Raw genomic sequence first — 27,594 nt, 5'->3', positions numbered from 1 at the left:
GGTGTCAAGTCAGGTGCCCTTGAAAAAAGTTACCCGTTAAGATGATTTTTGGTTTTTCAATGGGGTAAGAAATGTTACAGGGTTTGAGTCAATATATTGCTTGATGCTATAGGCAAAATTTCATTGAACCGTCCTGTCTTTAATTGATATATAAAATAGTTCTTTTTAGATATAAAAATTGCATTAGTTACAAATAAAATGAATATATATTTGTTTGTTATACCGATGGAGTTTTTAACGGTTAAATAGATAAAAGAAAACATTTTGTTGGCATAATTAGATTCAAATAGATAAAAGAAACTAAACTGGTTCGACTTCAACTATTAATTTAATACCACAATGGGCCAAGTGTAAACAAAACCTGAGATCGAAATCGAATTCACTACATTATACGGAAAGCCCACAGAAGCAAGCGACCATTTCAATAATTTGTTGGCACCGCCTCGGGGCCTTCACAACCCTAATCTTACTTGCAAATTGCAAAAGCAAAAGCAAAAGCAAAAGCTTTATTACAAGTCTAATTGCTAATTCTACTTTTATTTCTCTTGCAGAGAATGAATTAACAGAAACTATCATACCAAATAGTTCATGCATTCCGAGATGATGTGTTTCGTCGAAATGGCTTGGTGAAGTACTTAGCGACCGGAGTGTTGGGGACCGGAATCAGCTTTCCGACAACCGCCAGAGGCCAACTTCAACACACAATAATAACAACATCAGTCATCAATCTGCTTTCCAAATTTCAACCATTCTTGCAATGGCAAAACAACTTGGTAGTTTCTAATCTTAACTCACATCAATTAGCAAGAGCAACATAGAGTACTATGGACATTCTACCAAATGATTAAAATTGACAAGAAGAGCAAGAGCTTACCTGATGATACCAATGCCAATAGACACAAGCCATAGCTGCCAATCAAGTCTGACCGTGCTGGTAAACTTTCCAAGGAACTCGATAATGATTACCTAATACAGTCTTGGAATTAGTATCAAGATTCACAGGTGTACTAAGTAAAAAAAAGATCACTACAAACAATATAGAATAAACGTTAAAAAGGATAAGATGATTGATCACCTGAAGAATCAATGTAAATCCAACGATCCCCATAAAGAGGTAGTTTTTAGTCACTCCTTTGAAGCAGTTAAGTTCTTCCGGCTTTCTAGCATTAAACTCATTGAATATCTGTGATTTGGAACAGTAATTAAATTTATGCTTCACACTGATTTCAATTTTGATTCAGATAGATATGCTTCAGCTCTAATGTAGTCTTTTCTCACGTAAAATAAGCAATGGCTACTTGCACAGCTAGTACTTGAATTATGGTCAAATTCTTGATTTGGTACTTAAAAAGTTAAAAAAATCGTAATTTGGTTCTTGAACTTTGATTCCATCCATCAATTTGCACAAAGCTAACCAAAAGAGTCGATGTAAAAGACACCCAACTAAATTGCAACATGTGACATGGCGAGTGTTTATTGACTGATTCTAGTTATGTCATCCATTTCAATAATGGTAACTAAGCAAATTGACAGATAGGAGAAGAGCTCTAGTTAACTAATTGTGAATGATTAAACCCTTAGATACTGAATCGAGAGTTTAACTACAACTTTGGCACTAAATGAGCAATTAACCTTAAAACTAATACCAGCAAATCGAAAGAATGCCCCAAGCAGTTCACATCATCAAGTACTTACTTGACACATGACAAATGCGTTGAATATCAAAGTATTCTTCACTTCATAAGCATGTGTCCTGTCAGGGTCATCCTTCAAATGAAGAATTGTCATGCCTTCAAAGTTGAGCATGAGGAGGACAGTAACTTGATATGAAGCCTGAAATGACGTGTGAAAACATGATAAGAGAAGACGGAATTGCAAAGACACATTTTCCAGACCGTGTGAAGTTAACAACTCTCTCAATTAATGACACTTGCAACTATGACAAGTGAAAATCTAACAGGGGAACATAATTAGTCTTATAGCGAGGGCCCCAGAAAACAGGTACCTGTATGAGTAAGTTTCTCCACATGATGTTTGTAATTAGAGGTTCCCTGAGAAATAAAACAATTTTATTAAAAACGAAAAGACAATTTAATGGTACACCTGCCCTTTCTAATCATATAATATTTATCTTCGTAATAAAGAAATTAAACTCGAGTTGAAACTCGAGACCACCGAAAAAAAAAACTTGGCTTGAAAACAAAACCTGATAGGGTAAAGCGAACACAGTTAACATAATGTAAAATACTAAATATATCCTGGATCTACATATTTTTGTCATTAATCTTCATAAATACAACAAGAGCATCAAAATAAAATTGTAAACTAATCCCATAATTAGTTTCTCAACATTTTTCATTAATATCCCCTTGGAGAAAACCACATTCAAGTTTTAAAGTGTTGGTACTTAGTAGTTATAGCAAAAGAAAGCTGCTGTAAAACTCGAGAATGGCAATATCAACTCAAGAAATATTTATCTTCTCTATGTTCTCTCTTCTCATAGTCTATTGTCATACTCTTTTTAAATCAGTCACATTCGGTGACAGGTGGAAACGTGATTTCTTTCACACCAGATGGTCCAACAATTGAGAAGAACAAAGCAAAACTGTAAAATCATTGAATTTTTGGAATGACAAGCATGGTAATATAAGTTTTAATGATTAATTTGATAGATGGTTGCCATATCGATGTTAGCAAAAGTGATACTATAAAATTAGAAAGTGCACAATGGAAATTGACATGAGCAAAGGAGTTCAAACCTTCGGCCAACTGGTGACCTATGCATAAGATTGTCAGTTGGTGGTTCAGTAGCCAATGCAAGTGCTCCAAGAGTATCCATGATCAGGTTAACCCATAATAACTGTACCAAGAGAATTAAAATTTTCAAACTTTGCTCATCACAATGAGATGTTTTACTTTACGTAGTTCCTTATGTTGACTAAATTATAGTAACATATCCTACCCGTTATTTTTTCTACTTTTTTACTCCAAGAGAAACAACAGGAAGTCTGAATTCTATTCTGCATGCATATTAACTTTGAAGTTTCATCACCACATATAAACAGATACAGAAGGAAAAACCATCATTGAACAGCTCATCAATTCATAGCCTAACCCCCTAAAAGGCTAAAACTGTCATAAATTTTATTCAGGCTTTTAATAGAATGCCATCTCTAAAACATGAAACACCCAATTACGAATTATACTTGAAAAACTTATTTATGAGCCAAGAGAAAAAGAAAAGCTGGTTAATTTTTTTAGAAGGACAACAAACCACTTCTATCCCCCCTTCAATACCTTAATTAAATTAAAATAATTTATTTCTTAAAAAGATTGCTTATGATCATCAAAAAGCAAAGGCAGCCTGAGAAATGTTTTACTGCATATTGCAACACAAAAAAGCTACCAATGAGCCTTATCTCCCTCGTACAAAAAAAATGAATTAAATGGAATGCTCTATTCCCTTTCATATAACAGGGCGTTCCTGGTAACTTTGGTCCCAACCCATCTAGAAACATGAACCATCAAGGATGCAAAAGATAAAAGAAATCCATAGATTATTTGTACCAGAAAACAAAATTCCATAAGCAAGGAGGCAGAGTAGATTAGGATATTTCAAACATTTTTATTTTATTTTATTTTTGAGGAAAAACTAGAGAACATTCATTAAGGTCTTACCTTTTGACTATAGTCAAATTAATTAGGAAGAGATGCAGGGACATTGACCAACAAAGAAAGAGCTATACCTGCACTGAATTTAAAGGAACATCACCGGAGGATATCGCTGCCACAACATTGATTACAAGAGCTGCAACATTAACTGTAAGCTGGAATTGTATAAACTTCTGAATATTGGCATAGACAGAACGACCCCAGCGAACAACCTACACAACATTGAGCCACAATTAGCAGAAATTTAATATAAGCCTTTTGTCATATTCAGTAGTAAGATACAGGAACAGAGGAAAGAATAATATCTATTTGAAATCAAGTATCTACTAACCTTCACAACTGAAGAAAAATTATCATCCAATATAATGACATCTGAACTTTCTTTTGCAACTTCAGTCCCTTGAATACCCATAGACAGACCTATATCTGCCTAAAATACAGAAAAAAGTAAAAAGAAAAAAAAAGCGATCAACGTTGAATAGAAAATGTGAAAAATGAGCAAATTAAGGTGGGGAAGATATGGCTCAGTCAACATGCAGCACCATATACAAAGTAAGTGTTCACTAGATATATGAACAAAGCTGTTTGAAAGAAGGAGTATTGGTCCATGGTAGTTCACATAGTGGGTTGAAAGAAATAGAACAATTTTCCATGTTTGATGACACGTCAATCACACAATTTTGCACTGTAATATTAGTGAAGGCCCAAAATTTTTCGGAAAGGCATCAACTTTGGCATTTATAAACAGAGTATGAAAGTGGATATGCTGTCTAATGAGGGTACATGCAGATGCTAAGCCAATGCTTAGAACATATAAGATGTATCATAAAGAATCATCATTACAAGGAAAATGAAGAGTGAATAAATCTAACTTGGTTAAACTAAATAACGAACCTCGTGAAGTGCAGGAGCATCATTAGTACCATCTCCAGTCACAGCCACAACATCCCCGCCCTTACGTAAGGCTTGAACAAGCAAAAGCTTGTCACTTGGAGAAGATCTCCCCATCACCTAGGGAACACAATTAGTTAGATACATTTTCTTGTTTGAACCAACTATGTAGCTTAGTTTGAGAAAAGTTATCAGGAACTGAAAGCAATATAATCAGTCAATTATAGCCAAAAGATACCGTTATTTTCGTGGCAACTTGTTCTCTTTCTTTATCAGATAAGTTACGGAACACCGTTCCTTCAATGATGGTAGGCTCAATAGCATTTTCAGCAGAACTGAGTATCCCGCACTCTAAAGCTATTGCTCTTGCTGTTTGGATATTGTCTCCAGTGACCATACGTACCTATATATTTGAAACTTTATGGTTTCAGGTGATTAAACAGCTACACAGAGAGAGAGAGAGAGAGAGAGTAGTTTTCCACAAAGTATTATCATTAATAACAAAAATCTGTTCAAAATTAAAGTAAATAAATAAATTATGGGTTAAAAAAATCAAATGAGCGGAAAGCTTTACCATTCAACATCTGAACTCAATACAAGTAACATTACTAAGCAAGAAGGGTATGATAAATTTCAAAGCTAATCTTACTAAGCATCAAAATCACCTTTACACCAGCATCCAAGCATATTTTCACCGCGTCTTTGACACCTGGACGACAAGGATCCTGCAAGTGGAAACTATATTAGCTAAACGCAGGCAGAAATTGCATAGATGATGCTTGGTAGCACTAGAGAATATAAGTATCACAGACCCTTTCAGGTGAATTGCATTTGATGAGGTGGATGCCTAGTAAACCCAGACATGTTTTTTTTGTAAGCTAGACTAAGTAAAGTTCTCTTGCTTTTATTTTATTTTGATTATTTTCTTGAACTTTACCTTCAGTAGTAGAAAAAAGGAAAATATCAATCTAATTGAGTATTCAACAACAAACTTGAAACCATAAGGAAAATGGTGGAAAAAGAAAGAAAAAGATTGATTTGCATATTTTGTGGGATAAAACTGGACCAATCTTTAAAGTTCATTAACAGAACTATATATCTTAACCTTATTTTACACACACACACGACACACAAATATATTGCATCTTACTTCACTCATGCGAGTGTTTTTTTTTCTTTTCCCTTGTCTTGTGCTCAGGTACATCATGAACCCTTGCTAACATTATTGAGTGTATAAGGGAATCCACCTTTTTCTAATAGATGGTTATAATATAATAACATGATTGCTCGTCTAATTAATTTTTTTGGCATATTTCTAAATAAAATTGAGGGCTTGTGAAAGGAAATATAAAACTTTATTTCTTAATAAACGTGACACGTAAATATAGCATCTTACTTCACTCATGCAAGCATTTTTCTTTTCTTTTCACTGTGCCTTGCGCTCAAGTACATCTTGCACCCTTGCAAACACTATTGAGAAATGAAGAAAGCAAGATTCTGGGTTCTTTTTCGGAACCTACGGGTCCTGGTCCTCCTATACTAGCTGACTTGAAGGCCATTCAAACTGGTTTAACTTTGTTTGTGGAATCAGAATGGTGTGGTAAGGGTCGGTTAATCATAGAGACTGATTCAGAAATTGCAGTCAAGTGGATTAAGACTCCCGAAGTATGTCCTAATGTGTTCTCACAGCTGGTTAAGGAAATTGTCAGTGTTATATTGGAATATAGTGTTATTATAAGGTCTGTAAGAAGGCTTGTAAATTGGGAGGATGACGGTTTGGCTAAGTCGGGTATAGGGTAATTGTTTAGTAATTTTTGTTTGAATGGTGTGTTTGTAGGGTGGGTTGAGATTAAGTAGGTGGGTGGTGTTTTGTAACAGTCTATTGATGTATGAGGTCTATTTTCTTTATGGAATAAAATTTTTAGTCACTCTTTTCCTTCTTCCAATGTCCGCTGAGGTACTTATGTACAACGACGGGTATGAAGGGTTTTTTTAATGAGGCCTAATTTCTTATAAAAAAAGTGTATAATGAAATCCACCTTTTTTTTTCTAATAGATGGTTATATAATAATTGGAATACTTCTCTGTTTTTTTCATCTTTTGGTGTTTTCCAACCAAGCTTGAGGGCTTGTGTGAAAGGATGTGCAAGGTTTTGTTTCTTTTCAGTATAAAACTATTGATGATCAGTAACTTTTTTAATACCTAATGAAGTCCGAAAAATGTCTTTTTTTCTGCATACCAAAAAAATCTGTTTTCTAAGCATTAACAATTACTGACAGGAATATATGCAATAATTAGTAGAAGCAAAAATTATGAGGCACAAAATACGCCTAAGAATAAATGGCACTCCTAGATTCTGACATGCTCAAAAACAATGACGATGTCAAAGTTATAAAGTGGGAAAATAACAGGGAAAATGCCACAGCATAAAGGATAAATAGTTCAGTTCCAAGTAATTATGTTCTCTTTCGTCAGAATTAATTACCCAACTAATCTTCGATGAGTAATTTTGTTTCTAATAATAGATCTACTTATTTGCATGTCCATGCATGTAATACTTTTTTCTAGTGATATATCATCAAATTTATTGCACTTAAAGGAGAAAGTTGTTTCCATTATTGACACAATTGCCATTCGGAGATGCTTGGAATAATTGATTTTTAGATTCCAAAAGACAGATTAAAAATAGACAAGTAATCAGATCAGTAGATATATCATTTGGTGAAAGAAGTAGATAGTTCATACTATAACTGAAAAAGTGTACCTTTATACCCACAATAGCAAGCAAAACAAGGTTATCTTCAGGTAAGATCCATCCATTAAAGCCCTCTTCATCAGTAGGAACCTTTTCTTTTTCACATAATCTGTATGCAAGGGCTACACAACGCAAGCTATTCGCAGCCATTTCATCAATAGCAGCCTTAAAAAATTCCTGCACAAAAGAAGTTGAACACGAACATTGAATTATCCACTGACATTGAGTGCTTGCCCATTGTTTCTGATTCACAACTTATGCCTTGCATAATTTCACAAACACGGATCATGAAAATATGCAATGCTGTTATTAAAACATATCAATTGCAATGAAACTGGTATAAAAAACCGGCAGCATGGCAGACAAATTTACAGAAGAAAATAGTTTTTTTGAAGAAATAATAATGAAATACATAAATGCAAAATAGCAATCGAAAACAGGTGTACAATTGTATGTAATAAAATAATAATCACATAGTTTAGTTTATTGTATCGAGGAGGCATTTGGGGCAACAGAGTCCCAGTTTCAATCGTACAAGAAGTTGAAGACTTCTTATCAACTAAGCGATTATTTCTGGGTAAGGGACAGCCTATGTCCTAATGTATCTTTAACAAGGTTCTGTTTGCGACTGAGCAACCATTATCTTTCAATCATACAACATATTATCGCATTCTTTTGTGTGCATGAATATACATCATGACAAACCTTGTCATCGCTGATGGATTGAAGGCAACCATTTGAATCAAAGTATTCGGAACAAGAGGCTAAAACTATCTCAGCTGCTCCCTTCCAATGTATATGGACTTCAGAATCAGCCTGTCATAAAGAAAATAGAGCAAGGCCACTGTATGAATTCATAATTGTTATAAGTGGTCCAGAAAGTTCAAAATATTGGGAAAAGGGGCTTTCTTTTATTGTTCCGGATCACATTAACTAAATTCTACAAAAAGAACTTGAACCTGGACACTTCACATATAGTAAAAACACTTGAGCAAGGAAGCATCACAGTTATATGCTTAGAGAAGCTAAGAACTCACTGTTTCCCAAGGTCAAAACTCCACAAGTCACCTAAGAGATCCATATAAATAGGCTGACGTGTAAGAAAGCCATCACATTTAGTTGTAGGAAACAAAGACATTTTTTATTGTCAAAAAACCAAAATCAATAAAAAGAATTATTTAGTATTTTTCAATAAAATTATTAACATTTGATTAGGGGTGTTCAAACGGTTAAAACGGCTACCGATCGAACCAAATTATCATTAACCGAATTAACCAAACTTTTTTTTAAAAATATTAACCGAACCGAATAAAGTTCGGTTATTTCGGTCAGTTAACCGAATTAACCAAAAAAATTTATAATTTTTCTAATTAAATTAATTTGAATATAATAGAAGTATTTTTTTAAAAAATTGGGTTAAAATTTAATTATGTATTAATAATTTAATGAGTCTAGTGTGGTTAAAAAATAATTGGATCTTAATTCTTAATGGGTTTGAGCTTAAAATATGTATTTAATATATTTAATATTTAATTCGGTTAATTAACCGATTTCGAACTGAATTAACCGTTAACCGAATATAGAAAAAAACATTAACTGTTCTCCGACTGAACTAATTCAGTAACCGGCCGAATTAACAGAACTAATTCAATTCGGTCGGTTAATTCGGTTAAAAATGAAAAATGAACACCCCTACATTTGATGAGAAAATATCAACATATAATATTCATTTTAGAAAGAAAAAGGAAAAGAGGGAAATCAGAAACAATCTAGAGTACTAAAGCTTTTCATATTTGTTGTCATTTTTGTCACTGTCACTTTTTCTTTCTTTTTCTTTTATGTTTCATTTTCTTTCACCAAAAAAAATAGAAGGGAGGGAAAGAAAAAGGAAAGGAGGGAAATCAGAAACAAGCTAGAGTACCAAAGCTTTTCATATTTGTTGTCATATTTTCACTGTCACTGTCACTTTTGCTTTCTTTTATGTTTCCTTTTCTTACACCGAAAAAAATAGAAGGAAGAAATTCTTGTTATCCACCCAAAATTTATTTTTTCACCCAACAGAACCACTTCTCTTCCCAAAGGCCAAAACCCGCTAAAAACCCAAAGCCTGGCTTCTACCTTTATCTGCATGGTAGGGGAAAGCTGCACCAGCTCTGCCCAACATAGTTAGCTGAAGGGGATGCCAGATTAGTCTTCCTCATAGGGATTTATTTCTCCTCTTCTCCTCCCTCCTCCACTGAGCTAACTCACAAAATGAAAATAATACACAAACTGTTGTTTCTCCAAGCACTGTTGAAGCAGAATTCTGAGCTTTAATACTTGGAATGTGTGAAGGGTTGTGGCCGTTGAGACTACTAAAAGAATTGGAGTTGAGTCAAGATGATAAATTCTGGATGTCTAGTGATAATTAGTCTGCCATCATGATTGCTAGGAATCCAGTTCATCATGATCGGACTAAACACGTGGAGATTGATATCATTTCATTTCAGAGAAGGTCAATGGTGGAGTGGCTGATTTGTCCTATGTTTCCAAAAATGAACAATTAGCAGATGTGCTTACTAAGGCACTGCCAAGGGCAAATTTTGATGACTGTACTTATAAGATGGGATTATACAATGTATATTCACCAGTTTGAGGGGGAGTGTGAGTTGTAGGTATGTCTGGGCAGATTTAGTTTGTTATCTGTAGATAGCTTCTAGTTTATTAGGGTTAAATATTATCTTTAATTTGAAATTTAAATTTGTACAGTTTGTTATGCAGCTTAATAGGAGTAAAGCTCTAGGATCTAACCTATAAAAAGGCTGTACTTTTTAAATATTTTGATATGAAAATACTGTGAAACATACCTGGTTTTCTACAGTTTCTACACAGATAACATTCATTTCCTTAATTCCAGACACACTAATAGTGTCAACTATAAATTGGAATAAAAATGTTATCACTTCACAAGATACGATAACTGTTGATACAGTGCAGTTAATAGTGATATGAATTCATATAGAAGACAACATTAACTACCATCAGTATTCAAATTCACCAGCATCTAATGAAATATAAAATGATATTAAAATCTCTCTCTGCACCATTTGATGAAAGTTTTAGATCATCAATTTCAATTGCCAATCAGAATTCACCACCATAAGAACAAAAGTTAAAATAGGCCAAAATTATTTATGATATGTTTGAAACCCAAAATTGGCATGCAGGCATGAAAATCTGCTTATAGAAATTGAAGTTTAAGAAATCTGTTGGCTAAAAGTTTGACCAATATCATATTCCTAGGGAAAAAAATACATAATTGGGGAATAACCAAGATGCTTCTTTCAAAGTGCTCAAATATACATCAAATGTCAGCATAATAATTGTGCACAATTGTATCAAATATACATAAAATGTAATCGGTTTTCTTACTTTTGATAATTGCATTGTAACCCTTTTTATTAAGTATAAACAAACAAAGTCAAAAAGCATCAAGAAACCAGACAGAAACCATTACCTGTTGTAATGCAACACCTCCTCGCTTTTTCACTGAGTTGAAAGGAAAAACATGAAGGATTTTGGATTCTGATCTGACAGTATCGAATTTCATTCCTAGCTGCAACACAATTTTCAATGATTATTGCATTACAAACAAAAGAACATCTAACGTCGATGATTGAAACAAGTTAGGGAGTTACCTTTACTGCCCAAGAAAGTATAGCCTTTTCTGTGGGAGATCCAGAAATCTCAATCTTACCACCATCCTGGAAAGATAAATGCAATTCATTGAGATGTTCCGAGTTAAGAGTAATAATAACAAAGGTAATCTGCAGAATCAATAAGTTACAAAAGCAGTGGGAAATCGAGTACTTAAGAAACGTGAACTGAGCTAAACCAAAATCTAATCACTTAGAGACTGGAGAGTACAGGAAAAAAACAAAACAGAACAAAGCATATTTCCATTAGGAAAGTATATAATGTATTAGGAAGAAAAATGATTCCAACTAGCACTTAAACAGTTAGAACTCATTGAAAAAGCACATATTTTTTATGCATGAATAAATATTTATCTTTTGACCTTAACATAAGGAATTAGATGAACTAATAATGGAGTTGATCTTACCTTAGGCACAAATATGTTCCCAGTGCTATTCTGTGCAACTCCTTCGCTCAACAGAGATACAACTGATACAGGCAACTGGGAAGAATCAGCAGGTGGATTTACCTTCTTTTTCCCAGCTACAGCTTCAACAACCGTCATCTGTTATACGAGTTAGTCAGAAAGATATCTAATCTAAAAGCTTTCAAACAACTGAATTAGAAAATAGAAACTGTTTTACAGATTCAAAAAGTTGTTCTTCTTTCAAAAAACCAAGCTGTTTTTACTTTTGACCGAATAAGAGCAATCCAATTGAGTCAAAACTTAGGTATGGAAATACAGCATTAAGAAAAGGCATGACAAGAAGAATTTGTCAATGGTGTAGCCAAGATCAATACAAAATAAGTTTAACAAAGGTATACTGCAATCAAGTGTATATTTACTTGTATATTTATATGATCACTATTATAGAAATGTTTCACGCACAGTGCCTGTGTTCATTGAAGCGAAATTATATTAGTTAGCATGGGATGCAATCCAGTAAAGTTTAGAGCTATGATGGGATTTAAGTAAGAATTGGTAGTGAAAATAAAAGGAAAATCTTCCAAATAAAGGAAAATAAATTACAGAAGATTGGCTTCTACTCGTATGAGAATAGCTTTCAGCATAAAGCTACCCGGTCATTTGGTCTTAAAAGAAACGAAATGTAATCAAAGTTAAAACCATCCATCTTCTTTAATATGAACTAACCTCATTCAAAGTCAATGTTCCAGTCTTATCACTGCAAATTGTTGTTGCGGAGCCCATAGTTTCACATGCTGAAAGCCGACGCACCTGTATATCTATGCCTGTTAGATAAAAAAAAACTAAAACCAAACAACTTTGATACAGAATCAACCATGGAAGCGAAACATTTAGAAAGTAGAATTATGAGCTTGCCAAAGCTTTATCTGCCATCATCTTTCGCATTGAGTAAGCCAAACTGTAAAAGTTCAAATATAGAACAAAACCATGAAACGATGAGAAGGAAATGTATAAGAAAGTACACTCAACAGAAGGAACATAATTGTGTCAGAGTAGTAGGGGGAAAAGCTGTGACTTGAACTTACGTCAATGTAACAGCCAAAGGAAGCCCTTCAGGCACAGCAACAACAACAATTGTAACCTGACCAACCGCATAGTTAGGAAATCTTTGACTTGCTCTTAAATAAGGATAAAAGTATAAACATCATCTTTGTTCAATGGGAATAACAAGAGGTGAAAAATAAGCTGGTTGAGCAGGATTGGTATTTTACATTCAGATCATTTTAGGATATGAGTTATTTCAGGTTTGGGTAATTTTATGTTCTAATTCTTTGCAGTTTAGGCAGAGATCAAATATGGTCTACTCAGGTTAGTTTTAGATTAATTACAAGTAATCATTTCAGCATGCATCTAGACTTCAATTGGAATATGCGTTCAACATGATAAAATCATTTCAAGTTTTGGTTTTTCCAAGCTTAGATTTTAGTTCAGATCTTTCACAGTTATTTTCAAGTGAGTTTTGGGTTTTCTTGGGTGAGTTTTTAGGGATTGGGACCATTCCAGTGCTATTTCAGATGGAACATTCATTCCTATTTTCTCTTCACTTTATAGCAACTCTTATTCTAGTCACCAGGTCTATTATGGTCATAATTGGAATCCTATTCCCCAGTCCCAAACTGCATTAGCTATTCCTGGCCTGTTATGAATAGAAACACTATAGCAGGTGGTAATAATCCAAACACCGCCGGTGACCAGAGAATATAAAAAAAAACACATAATTCACCAAAAATGGTTATGCAGCTGTGGCAGCCGGCAATTGCATATCAAGAAGAAAAGGCAACATATATTACTAGCTCTGGCAACACCTAAAGGCCTCACACCAGTACATCTCAATAGCAACACCACAAAGGCATAATACCATGAGGCCAGATCTAGCAGCCAACTGTCAAATCCGGCCCTTGCAGCACCACAATGATGCAAGTGTTAAACATGCTTGGTTGTGCCCTGTTATGCACCGGTAAGGCATGTTTAGGGCCGGATCTGACCAGCTACAGCACCAAAAGAATGCATCAACCACTAGACCTGGTCCTAGAAAAAGGAAGACAAAGGAAAGAGGAAAAACATAATGGAAAATTAGCATATATAGAAGAACAGTTGTCAATTTATTAGATTTAAATGTCTTCATTTGTTTATTATTGCATATTTCCGGGTATTATTCCAACTATACAAATTAACACCCTTCCAAGATTTTGGCATGTAGGAAAAATAGGTGAAAGGAAAAAAGAATTCCTCAATTAAGAAAGGAGTATTTTTATGGTTGAATGCGGAAATGTGAGATTTTAAAAACAAAACCAAAAATAAAAATAAGAGTCAAAATCAAATCCTCATTTTTTAGGAAGGTAAAATAACATTTATATCTGTAGTTTTCTATTTACTGTTACTTTGTTCTTTTTGGATAATTTCACCAAATTGGTGTCACGATTAGGTTACTTTCCAGCATGTAATAGTATAAACGTGTTCTATTCAATACGGTGTACTTACTGCAATTGTAAAAATTATAACAACGTCATTAAATGCCTCATCAAATTTAGTGCGCCCTTTGACGAATTGTGTAGTTCCATCTGGATCTGTTGTATGTCCAGTGAAATATCTATAAAACCGATCAAATAGTAAGCATTTGATCAAAGACAATTCATCTAGCATGAAAGTATAAATTTATAGATTCCTTCATACCTGATCAAAAGAACAAGAAGCACAGCAACAGCTACAGAAAGCCCAACGATGCCTATAAAAGTAGCAACTCCATTCAGGCGTACCTACAGTGTGAAATGAATAATATGCTTAAGCTACATCTTAATAACTGGAAAGAGATACTGTTAAGGCACATTAAGGTGAAACCTGCAAGGGGGTCTCTTCACCAGTATCCTCTGAGATACTTGCCATTAACAATCCCCACTCAGTATTGATTCCAACACCAGTCACCTACAAATGATTTAAGACAGTCGACTTTTAAATGGAATCTACATTAGAGTCTATGTCATTGCAAGACAAACTCCCTACTAAAGGGATAAAGACACAGACTATCAAGTGCCATATGTCAAGAATACCAAATCAGATATTAAAGAAAATTTTCTATTCCTGACCAAAGGAAAAGAAGAGCATTCTGCACTTCATACCATAAACCTTGTACATTTTGTTGGCAAATCAACAAAAAAATTTAATCCACAAAAAATGTGTATTGATACATGCAAATACAATCAAAATTAGTTCGCAATACAAGGATCATATCAGATAATGAACTGAAACATATAAGATAATTTGAGTTGAAAGATAAAATAACCATTATCACAAATCAGAAACCAGCCTAAACAAAACTCATCACTATATAATAGAGGGAACAAGCAACAATTAGAAATGTATAGGGGCAATGCCAAAACAAAAGAGGATACCCACTCCTAAAGTTTCTTCACAACATCCATATAAAGAAAGAGCAAAAAGTTCAGTGCACATAGAAAACATCATAATGCAGAACCAGTAAGTAACCAGTGAACATCAAGATAAATAACAAGAGACAAAGTGCACCTAGGGGAAAAAAAGACAAGATATAACCTACCAGCATGGTACCAACACCATCTGCTACTTTGCAGCCAGACATCAAAAATGGTTCTTTTTTATCCTTGTGAACCTACAAGAAAACTTATGTGTAAATACAATGAAACCTAAGCAGTAGATGCATGTATTACAAAAATAAACAACTTACAATCTTGCTTTCGCCAGTCATGCTAGACTCATCAACTGCTAGAGAATGGCCAGAAATTAAGACTCCATCAGCCGGGACCTAACCAAAGCATCCAACTATTATTTAGTGCAAGTACACATCAATATCAACAGCCTGAAGAAAAAACTGAATGACCCACCTGGTCACCTATTTTCAAAGGCACAACATCGCCAACAACAACATCATATATCGAAATCTTCACAGTTCTACCACCTCTCATGACCTAAATGGATATTCAAAAAACAAAAGTTAATAATAATCAAATTGAGGGTAACAATTGAAATGGATGTCATCATACCACTAGAACATACCTCTAATTGGATATTTCTCTTTTCCTCATTTAGATTTTGAAACTGAAGAGACTGACGATAATCACTAGTAGCTAGTAAATAAATAAAAGACAAACAAGATTAGAAAGGAATCATCCTGCAGTAAAAACAATTGCCTTGGTTTTAAAAGCACCAACATTACATAACTTGGAAAACTTTTATTACAAGAAGCTGCAGTGGAACAGTGGACTGAGATATTACTTGCATCCTATTTTGAAAAATGATCAAATTTCATACCTGTAACAACTATAACAAGAAAAACAGCTAAAAAAATGCTACCCCCGTCGTACCATCCTTCTTCCAAACCCTAGAAAGAATGTCAATTAAAACAAATAAATAAACAAGGGAGAAAGGGGGATAGGTGCCACGAAGGGCAACAAAACAAGATCTGAAAAAGGAGACAAACAAAAAAATGCAAGGTAGACGAAGACAAATAACGAAATGTAATAAGCAGGGGAGGAAAATTAAACAAAATAATAAATTTTAAGAAAGAAAAGTACATATCATATATGATAATTCATTTGAGTGGAACAGAATTAAAATATATTTCTTCAGTTTGGAGCCTGTGAACTAAGACCTAACAAACTTTAAGAACATGGAGGGATATCCACATGCCAGAGTAATTTTTAAAAACCATAGAATCAACACATGCTTAGAAAAATATAATAACGCTTCAAATCCTATGAAATATAATTGAAAATTATGAAAATTCAGAACCAGCAACTCATTCACATCATACAAAGTAGACCTAGATGTGACAAAATTAAAATTACAAACTTCTGCTTCACCTGATCACTCATACCAGAAAGATATTTAGCACTTCTACTGCCTTTACATTAACTTCTTTGCTATTAGAAAATATCATAGCATATAACAAAAAGCCAAGTCATTCCGAAAAACATAGTTAAAACTTTCAATCCCATAAGAATAAGGGAGTGTTAACAACCTAGCAAGGAAACCACTATCCAATATACAAAGATTAAATACAATAGTACAAAGAAAAATCAGACCTCTGTCTTTATTCCCAACACCAATGACACAGATGCAGCTACAATCAATATGATAAGGGTTAAATCTTGCCATGCCTCCCAAAGGAACCTCTGCGAAGCAGCATAGGTATCACAGTATCAGTAAGCAATAAATTTTAACCATGAAGGTAACAATGAAAACAAGAATAAGGACTAAGAAGAAAATAACATACCCAGAAACTACGCCCCTTTTTCCGTGGATATGTGTTTGATCCAAATGCGTTCTTCCGGTTTGACAAATCAATATCATCCCCCTTTATTCCTGTCTCTAAATTTGTTCTCAACATACCAGACAACCCCGTAACCTGATGAAGGAATCCACCAAGAATAACACCAATCAACCATGAAAGAAACACCAAGTAAAATGATATAACTATATTAACAGGTAACTTACCCCACCATATTGCTCAAGAGAAGATAACTTATGATCCCGGGTCATTGAAGCAAGTTGTTCTAGTCCAATTTTATAATCACCGACAGAATCTGGTGGTGCAATTGGTGTACCTGACACTGAAATAGCAGAAACAGGATAACATGAAGATAAAAAAACTATGAGTAAAACAAACAAAGTATCTCGGAATTAAAATTCTCCTTAAAAACAAATAAAATAACAATAAAACAATTTAATAAGATCATCTTGGGAAAAAACAAGATTGATTTTGACTTTTAAGTCCCAAGAGAGAAACTGAATCAAAAGCTACATTAGCACATTCATGCTAAGTATGATGTAACAAACTTATTTCTCTCAACCTTTTCCGCCACCCTACTCAGCCCTGCCACTCTCCACTTTCTTCACCTAACTAACCACCACCGATCACTAAGCTCAATACTTTAAGGTCTACTCTCATCTTCCTCTTTTCCATATCCTGGCACATTGCATTTCACTTGTTTGCAGAGCTTCCTCTCTCTTTACCAAAGAACCCTCTAAAAAATGCTTCTCATAAATTAACTGTTCCAAGGATCCTAATTTTTAAAAAATCATGAAAAGGAACTTGAAATGTAAAAAATATAATAGTACTAAACTTATAAATGGAGAGATAACTTAGGTTTCAAAAATAAGAAGTGGAGTATTTGTGCTTTGTGCATATATGTATACTATGTTAAAAATATGAAAATCAAAAGTTTAATTAGGCTTGCAAGCAACTCAGGAAAAGAGAAAAAGACTTGAACATGGCTCAACACATTCATCATCCCCATCAGCTCAAGCTAAACTCGGTTGTACATTATTCAAATAGTACGCATTGAGTTAAGTCATAATTGGATTCTAACACATTGTGCAATGATTTCTTATGAAGGATTCTTCTGTCCCGAACAGTATACTTCCACTATTTGCCAAAATTGGAAATTGGATTGGAAACTTGGACAAAGAAAATTCTCAAATATAGAATAACGAGAAATACTGGAGCAAAATATTATTGTAAAAAGCATACCGATTTGCTTTTCCCCAGCCAATTTGAAAAGCAATGCTGCCTGCAGCAACATCAAGACATCAGTATGATTTTACTGGGATAAAAATATCTAAGTGAAATTTCAATTAAAATATTCAGCATTACTCTTATGACTTGTGCATGAGCTCTGATCATTCTCTTTCTTTGGTCTTTTTCCTCTTGCTTTCTCAAGTCCAGAGTATACCGAAATCGGCGAGAAGCATTTAGCACAAGTGCTGCTTGCTGTATAGGGAATAAAAAATAGTAAATCTCCAAGAAAAATAAGGGTGCCCCAATCATCAACCTATGCTAGTAAATAATAATAATAATAAAAATAATTGACTATTGGTGCATGCCAAAAAGAGAAACCATGAATTCAATGTGGCAAAGTGCAAATAATAATAATTATTATACGAAATTAGTAACACTTGTTCATAAAGGCATGAACTTAGAAATTAGTAAAAATGTCCATATGGTCCATCTAAGAAGTTCTTAAGATGATGTACAATAATCGAAGTGCCATTCAAAAGGGACAACACAACAATTACAACTTGGAGATTTCATTTTGTACTTCCCAGGTCCTAATTCATTGGAATAGAGAGTGCCATTTATTATCATTGTGATGCTAAAAATTTTACCATTACTTCATGGCATAGGGTCAATTTACATCACTGATAATATGCAAAACACAATTCTCAAGCAAATTAATACCTTAGTTTGTGATAGGATTTGATGAATATCAAATCCCTTAATCACCTCTTTATTCGTTAAGCAAAGGATCGTGATTATCACATAAGGCAAGTAAGGGAAAGGATTGGGGGAATTAGTTGTAGTTGCCACAAGTCAAATAAAGATAAGATCAGCTTAAACACCATCTCTTTCATACGCTGTATATGTTTCTTTTTCCAATCACTAGGGAAGTACTAAGAATGATAGTCTATCACAAGTCAGGGAACATTCTACCCACATACAAAGGGTTAACAAGAAGGGCACAAGTAAAAATTGCTCTAGGATACGAAACTATTAGAGAGCATTCCAACTATTTGGTTATTATATTGTTAAAATTTGATAAATTCTGACTTCACTTTATTTCTTCCAAATTTACCTCTTAAATAGAGGTTACATATTAGGTCAAATAAAACACTTACCGAAGTAATTAAAAGCAAGTCTCACACCAAGGTATGACTTCTCATGATTTAAAATACTAATAAACTGATTTCTTAGTGATAACCAAAAAATTGGTGGCAATAATAATATTGCCTACAAAGGCAATCCATAACACTCCTCGATCTCTTAATGGTTTAATGTGGCATGCTTAGAATAGGTTGTCAACCTCAAGCTTAACTGCCTGGAAATTTGAGAAAATAAACCTACTAATAAGCTTCTATACCAAATATGGAGTTAGCAGAAAATTTAATTATTTTTTTTCTCTAGTAGTCAGTTGTATGCTTGCTATCAGATGATGTAAATTTGATTACATACAGCTTGCTGCAATGATTTGCAGGATGTTTAACTTTTTAGCAGAGAATCATGCTTTCTTTGACTAAATAAGATTGCAATTATTCAGATATTTTAAGAGTTAAGCCTTAATTGTAAAGCAACCACTTTTCAGATTGACCATAAAGAGTCCTTCATTGCAAACTGCCTGCTCAGTACACTGAGTGATTCAAGAATGAAACATGAGAACAAGAAGACAACAGATGTTTCGCCCATGATTCAGTTTATTCCAGGTCCGGCTCCTCATATAAATTTAAAACATGAATGCCACACCTAATGCATTCTATATTTTGAAGTTAACCTGTACAAGCTTTAGGGGATAGAAATATGCAATGTGCTCATCCCAAGCTTACACTAAAAATTCTCCATCACTACAAAGCCCCCCTCATCCATTGTGGTGAATAACAAGAGAAAAAGAAATATAGCCCACACATACAAATGAAATGGAAATTCATTTAATTACCACTAAATCCCTATATAAGTCACGTCTATTTCCAATTACAATAAGAGGAGCAAAGAGATAGGGACGTAAGAAGAAGAAGAAGAAGAAAAGAAGGTAAAGGGATTACCCTCCAGCGCTTGAGGGCCTGGGGAGGAACATTCTTGGTGTGATCAATGTCGAAGGGGTCGGAGGAGTCAACATCAGGATCAAGGTTAGTGTTAAGGTCATCATTGTCCTTAGAAGGGCCGGCCTCCAAGTCTTGGAGGTCGGGACGAGCATCGCCAGAAGAAAAGCTGCTCATATTGTCGATGATGGATATCCCAATTCAGCAGTGAAAAAAACAGAGAGAAGAACTGTCGCAAGGGAGATGGCTAACACACACAAAAGCAACGGCACAATCGCTTTAAAAGGAGGCGAGAGACCTCGAATCTCCAAAATCCAGAGGCCGCAGAATCACAGGGTAATCTCCATAAGTTATTTTAACTTTCAAACTAGTGGAAGAAGAAGAAGAGAACCAAATACTGGCAAATCGAACAGACAGCAGAGACAAAGAATGTGGCTCTGTCTATTGATATTGTTATTAGTATAGTAATTTGCAGAAAATGCGGACGATTTCGTTAATCGGTAATAACAAAATACAAATAACGCTTAGCTAATCGCAGATTCCGCAGCAGCAGAGTACTACAACTTCGGCATAACCTTTCTTGTTTTCTTTTTCCCCAATTAAGGATAGAATAGTAAACGGATAAATGTCAAAGACGGTTAGATTGTTGAGAGATAAATTTGGATCACTTATTTCATGAAAACTGATTGGCGGACTTTATGATATTTCCACTACGACTGTGAGTGAAAGTAACAAATCAAAACTATTTGCCAATTTGCAAAAAAAGAAAAAGAAAAAGAAAAAGGTAAACTATGAGTTTAGTATCTAAACTATCAGTTTTGATCTATTTTAGTATCTAAACTTTTAAATTTTCATAATCATATCTAATATTTAGTTTTTGTTTTATTATAGTATCCCAATGTTAAAAACTTAACACATTTAGTACCTAAACTATCAATTTTGGTCAATTTTAGTACCTAAACTCTCATTTTTTTTTCAAAATTTAACGTTAAATTTTGAACAAAAGTACTAAAATGAAACAAAAACTAAACTTTAGGTATGATTTTGAAAAAAATTAAAAGTTGAAGTACTAAAATGAGCCAAAATTAATAGTTTATGTATTAAACGCGTAATTTACCTGTAAAACACAAATGCTCCACGTTTCTATATTTTTTGAAATCAAAACTATTTAGAATTGTTAATCTCATTAAAATTTTAGGCTTAATACCAAAATAAATGCCTAAATTATACCACTTTTACCAAATAGGTGCCTAAACTATTTTTTGACTCATCCATGTGTCTAACGTTACAAATATTATCCATTTAGATGTTCGGGCCCTAAACGACATTAATTTACGCCCGTAAAGTGACACATGTCACAATTTAGTATTTTGAAATTTATTTTTTTTAAAAAATAATAAAACTATTATGATATTTACCCAAAAAAAACTAACTTTTCTTATATTATAAAATAACCTTAAAATCCTAACTCCTAACCTTAATCCATCGTCGGCGTCCTTTCTGGTCACGACCAACGCCACCGACATAGTCCCTACCATCATCCTACTCATACGTCGTTGTAGTTTTCGTCGATTGGCCATTGAAATCATGTGGGATCTCAATTTTCATCATAGGATTCGCGAGGTATAAAACATTGATTCGTCGTCAATCGGTCATAATTTCATGGGGGGTTTGGTCACCAGGGGAGGGGAGGTCTAGTGGAGCTTCGTCGATGAAAAAAGGTGATAGTCAACGTGGGTTTAGGGGTTGAAATGAATGTTTTCAAAGTTTTAGGTTTAGTTCAAAATTTGAGTTTTCTTTATATACATATATACTTTTATTTTTAAAATTTTAAATAAAATTGTTAAAATTACCAGGGTGTGACATGTGTCACTTGACTGAGGAACTAACACCGTTTACAGTCCGGACACCTAAATGGGTAATATTTGTAACGTTAGGCACTGGGATAAGTCAAAAAATAGTTTAGGCACCTATTTAGGAAAAGATGTATAGTTTGGACACTTATTTTGGTATCAAGCCAAAATTTTACTTTTAAATCTATGTTGAGTATAATATTATTTTATAATATTACACCAATAAATTTAAAAAAATCAAATGATGAAAAATTAGGTTTTACTTTTTAAATCTAAAAATAGAACCAAAATGTTAAAAATATACGCTAGAGGACAAAATTCAAATATGCAAAAAGGATATAGACTTAAGACATATTTAATAAATCAAAACTTTTTTTAAATTATTTTCAAAAAATAAATAAAGTTTCTACGAAACTTTCTTGAGATCCTAATTTAAGACTTATTTTTTTTTGTTGACTCTCGGTTTCAAGGTTTTGTCTTGATTAATCTAAAACGACCTACGTCGCACACTTGATTTTGGTGGATGAGTTTCTCAACATGAATTTTCTGCATACACAAGAATTTGAACTCGAGAGATTGCTTAAACAATATCAAGTTGTTTACCACTTGAATCAATCCATGTTGATAATTTAAAACTTAATTTTTTAATATTACAATATAGTATCTAATTAAAATTTTCCTTATCCATTAATAATGTTTACACATCCTCCAATAATCTTTCTTTAACATTTTATTTATATTATTTACTAATTTAAAAATCAATATTGCACAGATGGTTATGAAAAAATCAGTTTCAATCATAAATTCTATAAGTTGTATAAAATTAGTCACCTCATTTGTGCTAATAAATTCAATTATGTCATATTTATATTAATAATCTTTAAAACAAGTGGTTAAAAAATATATCAGTTGACATCTTTGCCCCCCTAAATTATAAGTTCAAATACAATACGTGTTAGAGAAAAAATGATTCTCATTTCCCTCCTTCAAGGTAGTGATTGTTAAAAAAAATTATGTTACATTGGTGTTGATTTAATTCATTGTTTCATATCACTAATTAAATTTAATATTATCATATAATTTATTAGATTTAAAATTTTAGATAAATTAATTTCATTCAATTAATTTCAATTTAAAAAAACAAAAGAATTGCGAAGAAAATGTCCAAAAAATATGAACAATATAATCCATTTTTGTATAGCAATCACACAATAGAAAGGAAGTAAATACAAACACAGATGTATTTTATCTTAGTCGTTCTCTCCTTTTTTTTTTCTTCCTTAACTATGTTTAGCTAGTGATAACACTAGTTTTGATGCTTGTTATCGACCGCCTATTTTTTTTTCTTTATTTTTGTAATAAGAGTGATTTTGCCTTTGTGATATTTTTTTTGTCTTTTTTCTTGGTCGTTTGACCATTCTTTTTATTTTATATGTTCTCATGATTGCATTTGAAGATATCATGATTGATTAAAATACTCTTATTTGTAATCTTGTTAATCTTCTCTACTATGGACCATCGGATTGATTTTGGACAAGCTATTTTAAGTTCGGGGATATTTTCTCACGACGCTCGACTCTGATTTACAGTTCTCGGTGGTCTTTCAATAGATTAATATCTATTTGTTGTTCGGTGGTTAGTTTACGATGATAGGTGTAAACCCTTATTGTGATTTTGAATACTTTCAATTTTTTAATAATACTAGCGGCTTCTATTCAAAAAAATATCCACACAAGCAAAAGAAAAAAAAGCAAAGTTAAATATTTAAATAGAATAGATGTTAAATATGTTTATTTTGTATACAATCAATTTAAGTAAAAACTAAATCACATGTGAATTAATATTTTACAATTCATTGTCAAATGAATTGAAGTCATCATGATTTTTTTATTATTTTGAAAAAAAAAACGTTATTATTTAGTAAAATTGAATAATTATTATGAATTTTAAGGGTGTAACGATCATTTCGAACATACTAGTTTTTCTTCAATACGTTTAACCATTGTAATTATATTAATCTTTTAGTATATTAAATCAATCAACCAAAGAATCAAAATACAAAACATGTTAGATGGTACGCTATTTCAACAAGTTACATAAGAAACCAACAAGTTAATTGATTAACGTTTTACCAAATCAACGAAACGGCAAGCAGAAATACACGTTCACCAAGACCAGAAGCACCGTGTTCCTATTTCAACTAAAATCGGATTGAAAGGTGATTAAGTGTTGTTAACTTTTGGTACTCCAGATACTAAAGAGTAAAGACATCTTTTTGCTCGTCATTTCATTTATTTTGAATATCTTGTCCTTGTCGTGCAGGTTTATACACACACACTTGCACATGCATATCTGACTCATCTGTTTGTGATTTTTTTAAAAGAAGTTTTTAAGTTCTCGTCTTGTTATTCATTTATGCAGTGTAGATTAATCATGGATGGGTACAGCAAATTTTCTTAAAAGTTGTTCTTTTACTTAGCAACTGCTTACCTGTATTTTATTTTAGTTACTAAATGCTAATCAAGTATTCTCAACCTCAGTAAGTTGAATCGCTGAAATAACTTTGTTTAACTGCATTTTCTTTGATATGATATTTCTTTAATAATCACGATTTTGGTCAATTAATTCATTTTGGCCATAGTTTTATGTTTTTATTTGTTAGATTCTTTGTGGATGCATGACTGAGTTCTCTTATGAACCATTAATATGTGACCTAGTTGTTGGTACTGAAGATCCTGCATCTCTCTTGGTTCATTTTTCTGATGTAATGGTATCATATACTTCCACTCATTCGATGTATATTCCACTTGCTCTTATAGGACTTCTTTGAGGACGTCGGACCACTATTAAGCATGCAGTTGGGAGGGCAAACATTGGAAGGTTTGTTTCAGGTGTTTGACTCATATGTGAACATGCTCATAAAAGGATTACCTGTTTCAATTGATGAAGAAACAGACTTTAGGGGTACTGGAAATAAAATTGTGCGAATGGCTGAGACTGAGGCCCAACAAATTGCATTGTTAGCAAATGCATCATTGTTGGCAGGTGAACTTCTTCCACGTGCAGCCATGAAACTGTCCCCAAGTCAGGCTAGCTACAAGGAAGACCACCGTAGAAGAACTTCAGATAGGCAAAACTGTCATCCTGAGCAACGGGAATGGAAGAGGCGCCTTCTGAGTTCGGTTGAGAGACTAAAGAATACATTTTGTCAACAGCATGCCCTAAATCTCATTTTCACAGAAGAAGGCGATAGCCATCTTACTGCTGAAATGTACATTAATATGGATGGTTCGGCAGATGAGGTGGAATGGTTTCCATCTCCAATATTTCAGGTAATTTTATCATTCTTTTCCTTTTTTAAAATATATTTTAGTATCATTTTATCTGGTTCTCTTGGAAAACAAAGCTATGAGTTAATTATTAAGACATGGATGCTTAGAGTCTCTTGCTTTGCTCACTCATTGCCTATTCATCAAATCTTGTCATGATGCAGGAACTTTTTGCAAAACTAAACAGGATGACTAGCCTGCAGCAGATATGTTTGTAGGAAGGGAAAGATTTGCCACATTACTATTGATGCGACTTACAGAAACTGTTATTATATAGCTTTCAGAAGATCAAAGCTTCTGGGATGATATTGAGGAAGGACCGAGGCCTTTAGGTCCATTAGGTTCACAACAGGCATGCAGACTTAGTATCATTCTTTTTCTGTTTCTAAATTTGTATAAGATTCTTAAAATTGACCTATTTCTAATAAATGTGCAGCTTTATCTGGATAGAAAATTTGTCATATGCTTTGCTTCCCAAGGTCGATACCTATCAAGAAATCTTCATAGAGTTGTCAACGAAATAATTGTTAAAGCCATGGCTGCATTTGCTGCTACAGGGATGGATCCATATAGGTACGCTATGATGCTTGTTATTATTATTATTAGTCCCCCAGCTATGCCTGTTTATTCTAAATGGATGTATACTATTGATAAAACCAATTCCATAATGCTTGGATTGCTTAATTTAGAGCATTTTTTCTGTGGGGGGAGTTATCACAGATGTGAGAAAGAGTGGGACTAGTAGTACTGACTTCTAAGTTTCTTATCACAATAGGTTTGAACCTATATCTGCATTATGCCTTTATCACTATTGCACCAAGAATTTTCCTAGTAGGGAGATGGTGTAATTGATATAACTGGCCTTATAACTTCTGATTTATAGAGAGAGAGAGAGAGTGAGTTTTAATGAGTTGAATCTAGGTTATAAGTGTTTTGAGATGGAGAAATGTTTGGTTTTTGTTGAATACCTTTTTGTTTAGCGTTGTTGGATTAAACAGGAAGATCGGTGTTGGCCATTTTGAAAATTTGTTGGATGTATGTACAAGTATAGGAAATTCTCACGAGTTTCCATTGAAGCATTTGTGTTTTGTTCTGTCAGCTTGCTGCCTGATGATGGTTGGTTCAATGACATTTGTCAAGATGCAATAGAAAGATTAAGTGGGAAACCGAAAGCAGATCGGGATCTGAACAGCCCCACCGCCTCTGTTTCAGCACAATCAATTTCATCCGTGAGATCATATGGGAGTTCCTTGGTTGCCTTTTATTTTACTCTTGTATATTTGATAGCTAACACGTTTGAGCAATGACTATGGATCTCTCTACTCTATTCATAAGGAATCATTTTTTTTTAAATAATTCTGCTGTTGAATGTAGTATATGGCACTACATTTCTTTGGGTTGATGCCTACATGGTTGGTCCATTTGATCTTTCCAAATACCACCTGCCAACTTAGTGAAGCAATGGATGAACTCATCAATATCACTAGCAAATAGAAAACCCGGGATGCGAAAAGACTTATATTTAATGGCAAGCACAATTTATACTGCTAAACTATTTCTTCATGTACAGTTTGTTCATCATCTCAAAAAACACCGGTAATCGTCTTCTACAACCTTTGATCCATCACCAACTGAAATTGAAAACTGAAAACAACTAGCCTATAAGTATCTGAATAGAAAACCAGCAGCAGGCGGGCTAAGGGTCTTCCATCTCAAAAGCTATCTGTCGAAACCATTTTTCTTTATGGGTGAGATTTTAAAAACTACATTAATTCTTAATTATCTCTTTTTAATTTAAAAACAAATGTAATTTAAAAGACCTCTCGTTTCGAAAAATATTGGATTTCCTTTACGATCAAAAAATACGGTTCAAAGAGTCGCCACCAATCTTTGATTAGGGTGTGATTGGGCACCCAAAAATGTTTACTATTTTATATAAAAAAAATTAATTTTAATTAAAACAACAAGTTAAGGTCTGCATTACCAAAATCGAGTTCGGGAGTCGGTTACGTGTGGGGAAGGATTAGCACCCCCACAACGCCCTAAATCGGTACATAGTCGATTAATTAATGTCTTTGCAATGAACTTTACAACTTTGAATTTAATTTGATTTTTGATCCCATAAGACAAAAATGTAAATTTAAAAAACATTCAAAAGCACTCAAATAAATTAAATTAAAATTACCGAGTCGTTTTAGAAAGATAAAGAATGTTAGATTATTTACAAATATCGAGACCAGATCTTAAAAGTTATAACAACCTTTTCTCGATAAATTTAAATAACCGAACATTTCTTTTTCTTCCATTCCCAAATTTTAAAGTGATAAATCACTTTCTTAAGTGTCACTAATGGGATACACTTTTAAT

General features: G+C 33.5%; 1 protein-coding gene and 1 pseudogene across 1 annotated transcript; one reads left to right on the top strand and one right to left on the bottom strand.

Annotated features, from left to right (window-relative positions):
* Positions 1-420: 420 nt before the first annotated feature.
* Positions 421-20,621, bottom strand: LOC120131841 (calcium-transporting ATPase 9, plasma membrane-type-like). The gene is made up of 33 exons (XM_039148732.1): positions 20,049-20,621; positions 18,109-18,225; positions 17,986-18,025; positions 16,950-17,065; positions 16,729-16,860; positions 16,538-16,627; positions 15,765-15,834; positions 15,510-15,580; positions 15,338-15,421; positions 15,181-15,258; positions 15,034-15,105; positions 14,319-14,402; positions 14,154-14,236; positions 13,962-14,070; positions 12,506-12,561; positions 12,336-12,378; positions 12,147-12,230; positions 11,421-11,558; positions 10,996-11,061; positions 10,815-10,913; positions 8,024-8,134; positions 7,328-7,495; positions 5,229-5,288; positions 4,802-4,966; positions 4,567-4,683; positions 4,004-4,102; positions 3,747-3,884; positions 2,760-2,860; positions 2,006-2,051; positions 1,696-1,833; positions 1,076-1,183; positions 875-966; positions 421-692 (listed from the first exon to the last, which is right to left on the bottom strand). Exons 1-33 carry the CDS (start codon positions 20,220-20,222, stop codon positions 587-589), a joined length of 3,255 nt encoding a protein of 1,084 aa, XP_039004663.1. The 5' UTR covers positions 20,223-20,621; the 3' UTR covers positions 421-586.
* Positions 20,622-24,575: 3,954 nt separating this feature from the next.
* On the top strand, positions 24,576-26,534 carry LOC120131825 (annotated as a pseudogene).
* Positions 26,535-27,594: the final 1,060 nt, after the last annotated feature.

Source organism: Hibiscus syriacus, unplaced genomic scaffold (genome assembly GCF_006381635.1).
Source record: "Hibiscus syriacus cultivar Baekdansim isolate YM2019G1 unplaced genomic scaffold, ASM638163v2 tig00110556_pilon, whole genome shotgun sequence".
Classification (NCBI taxonomy): domain Eukaryota; kingdom Viridiplantae; phylum Streptophyta; class Magnoliopsida; order Malvales; family Malvaceae; genus Hibiscus; species Hibiscus syriacus.
This window is presented reverse-complemented; position numbering and strand designations above follow the sequence as displayed.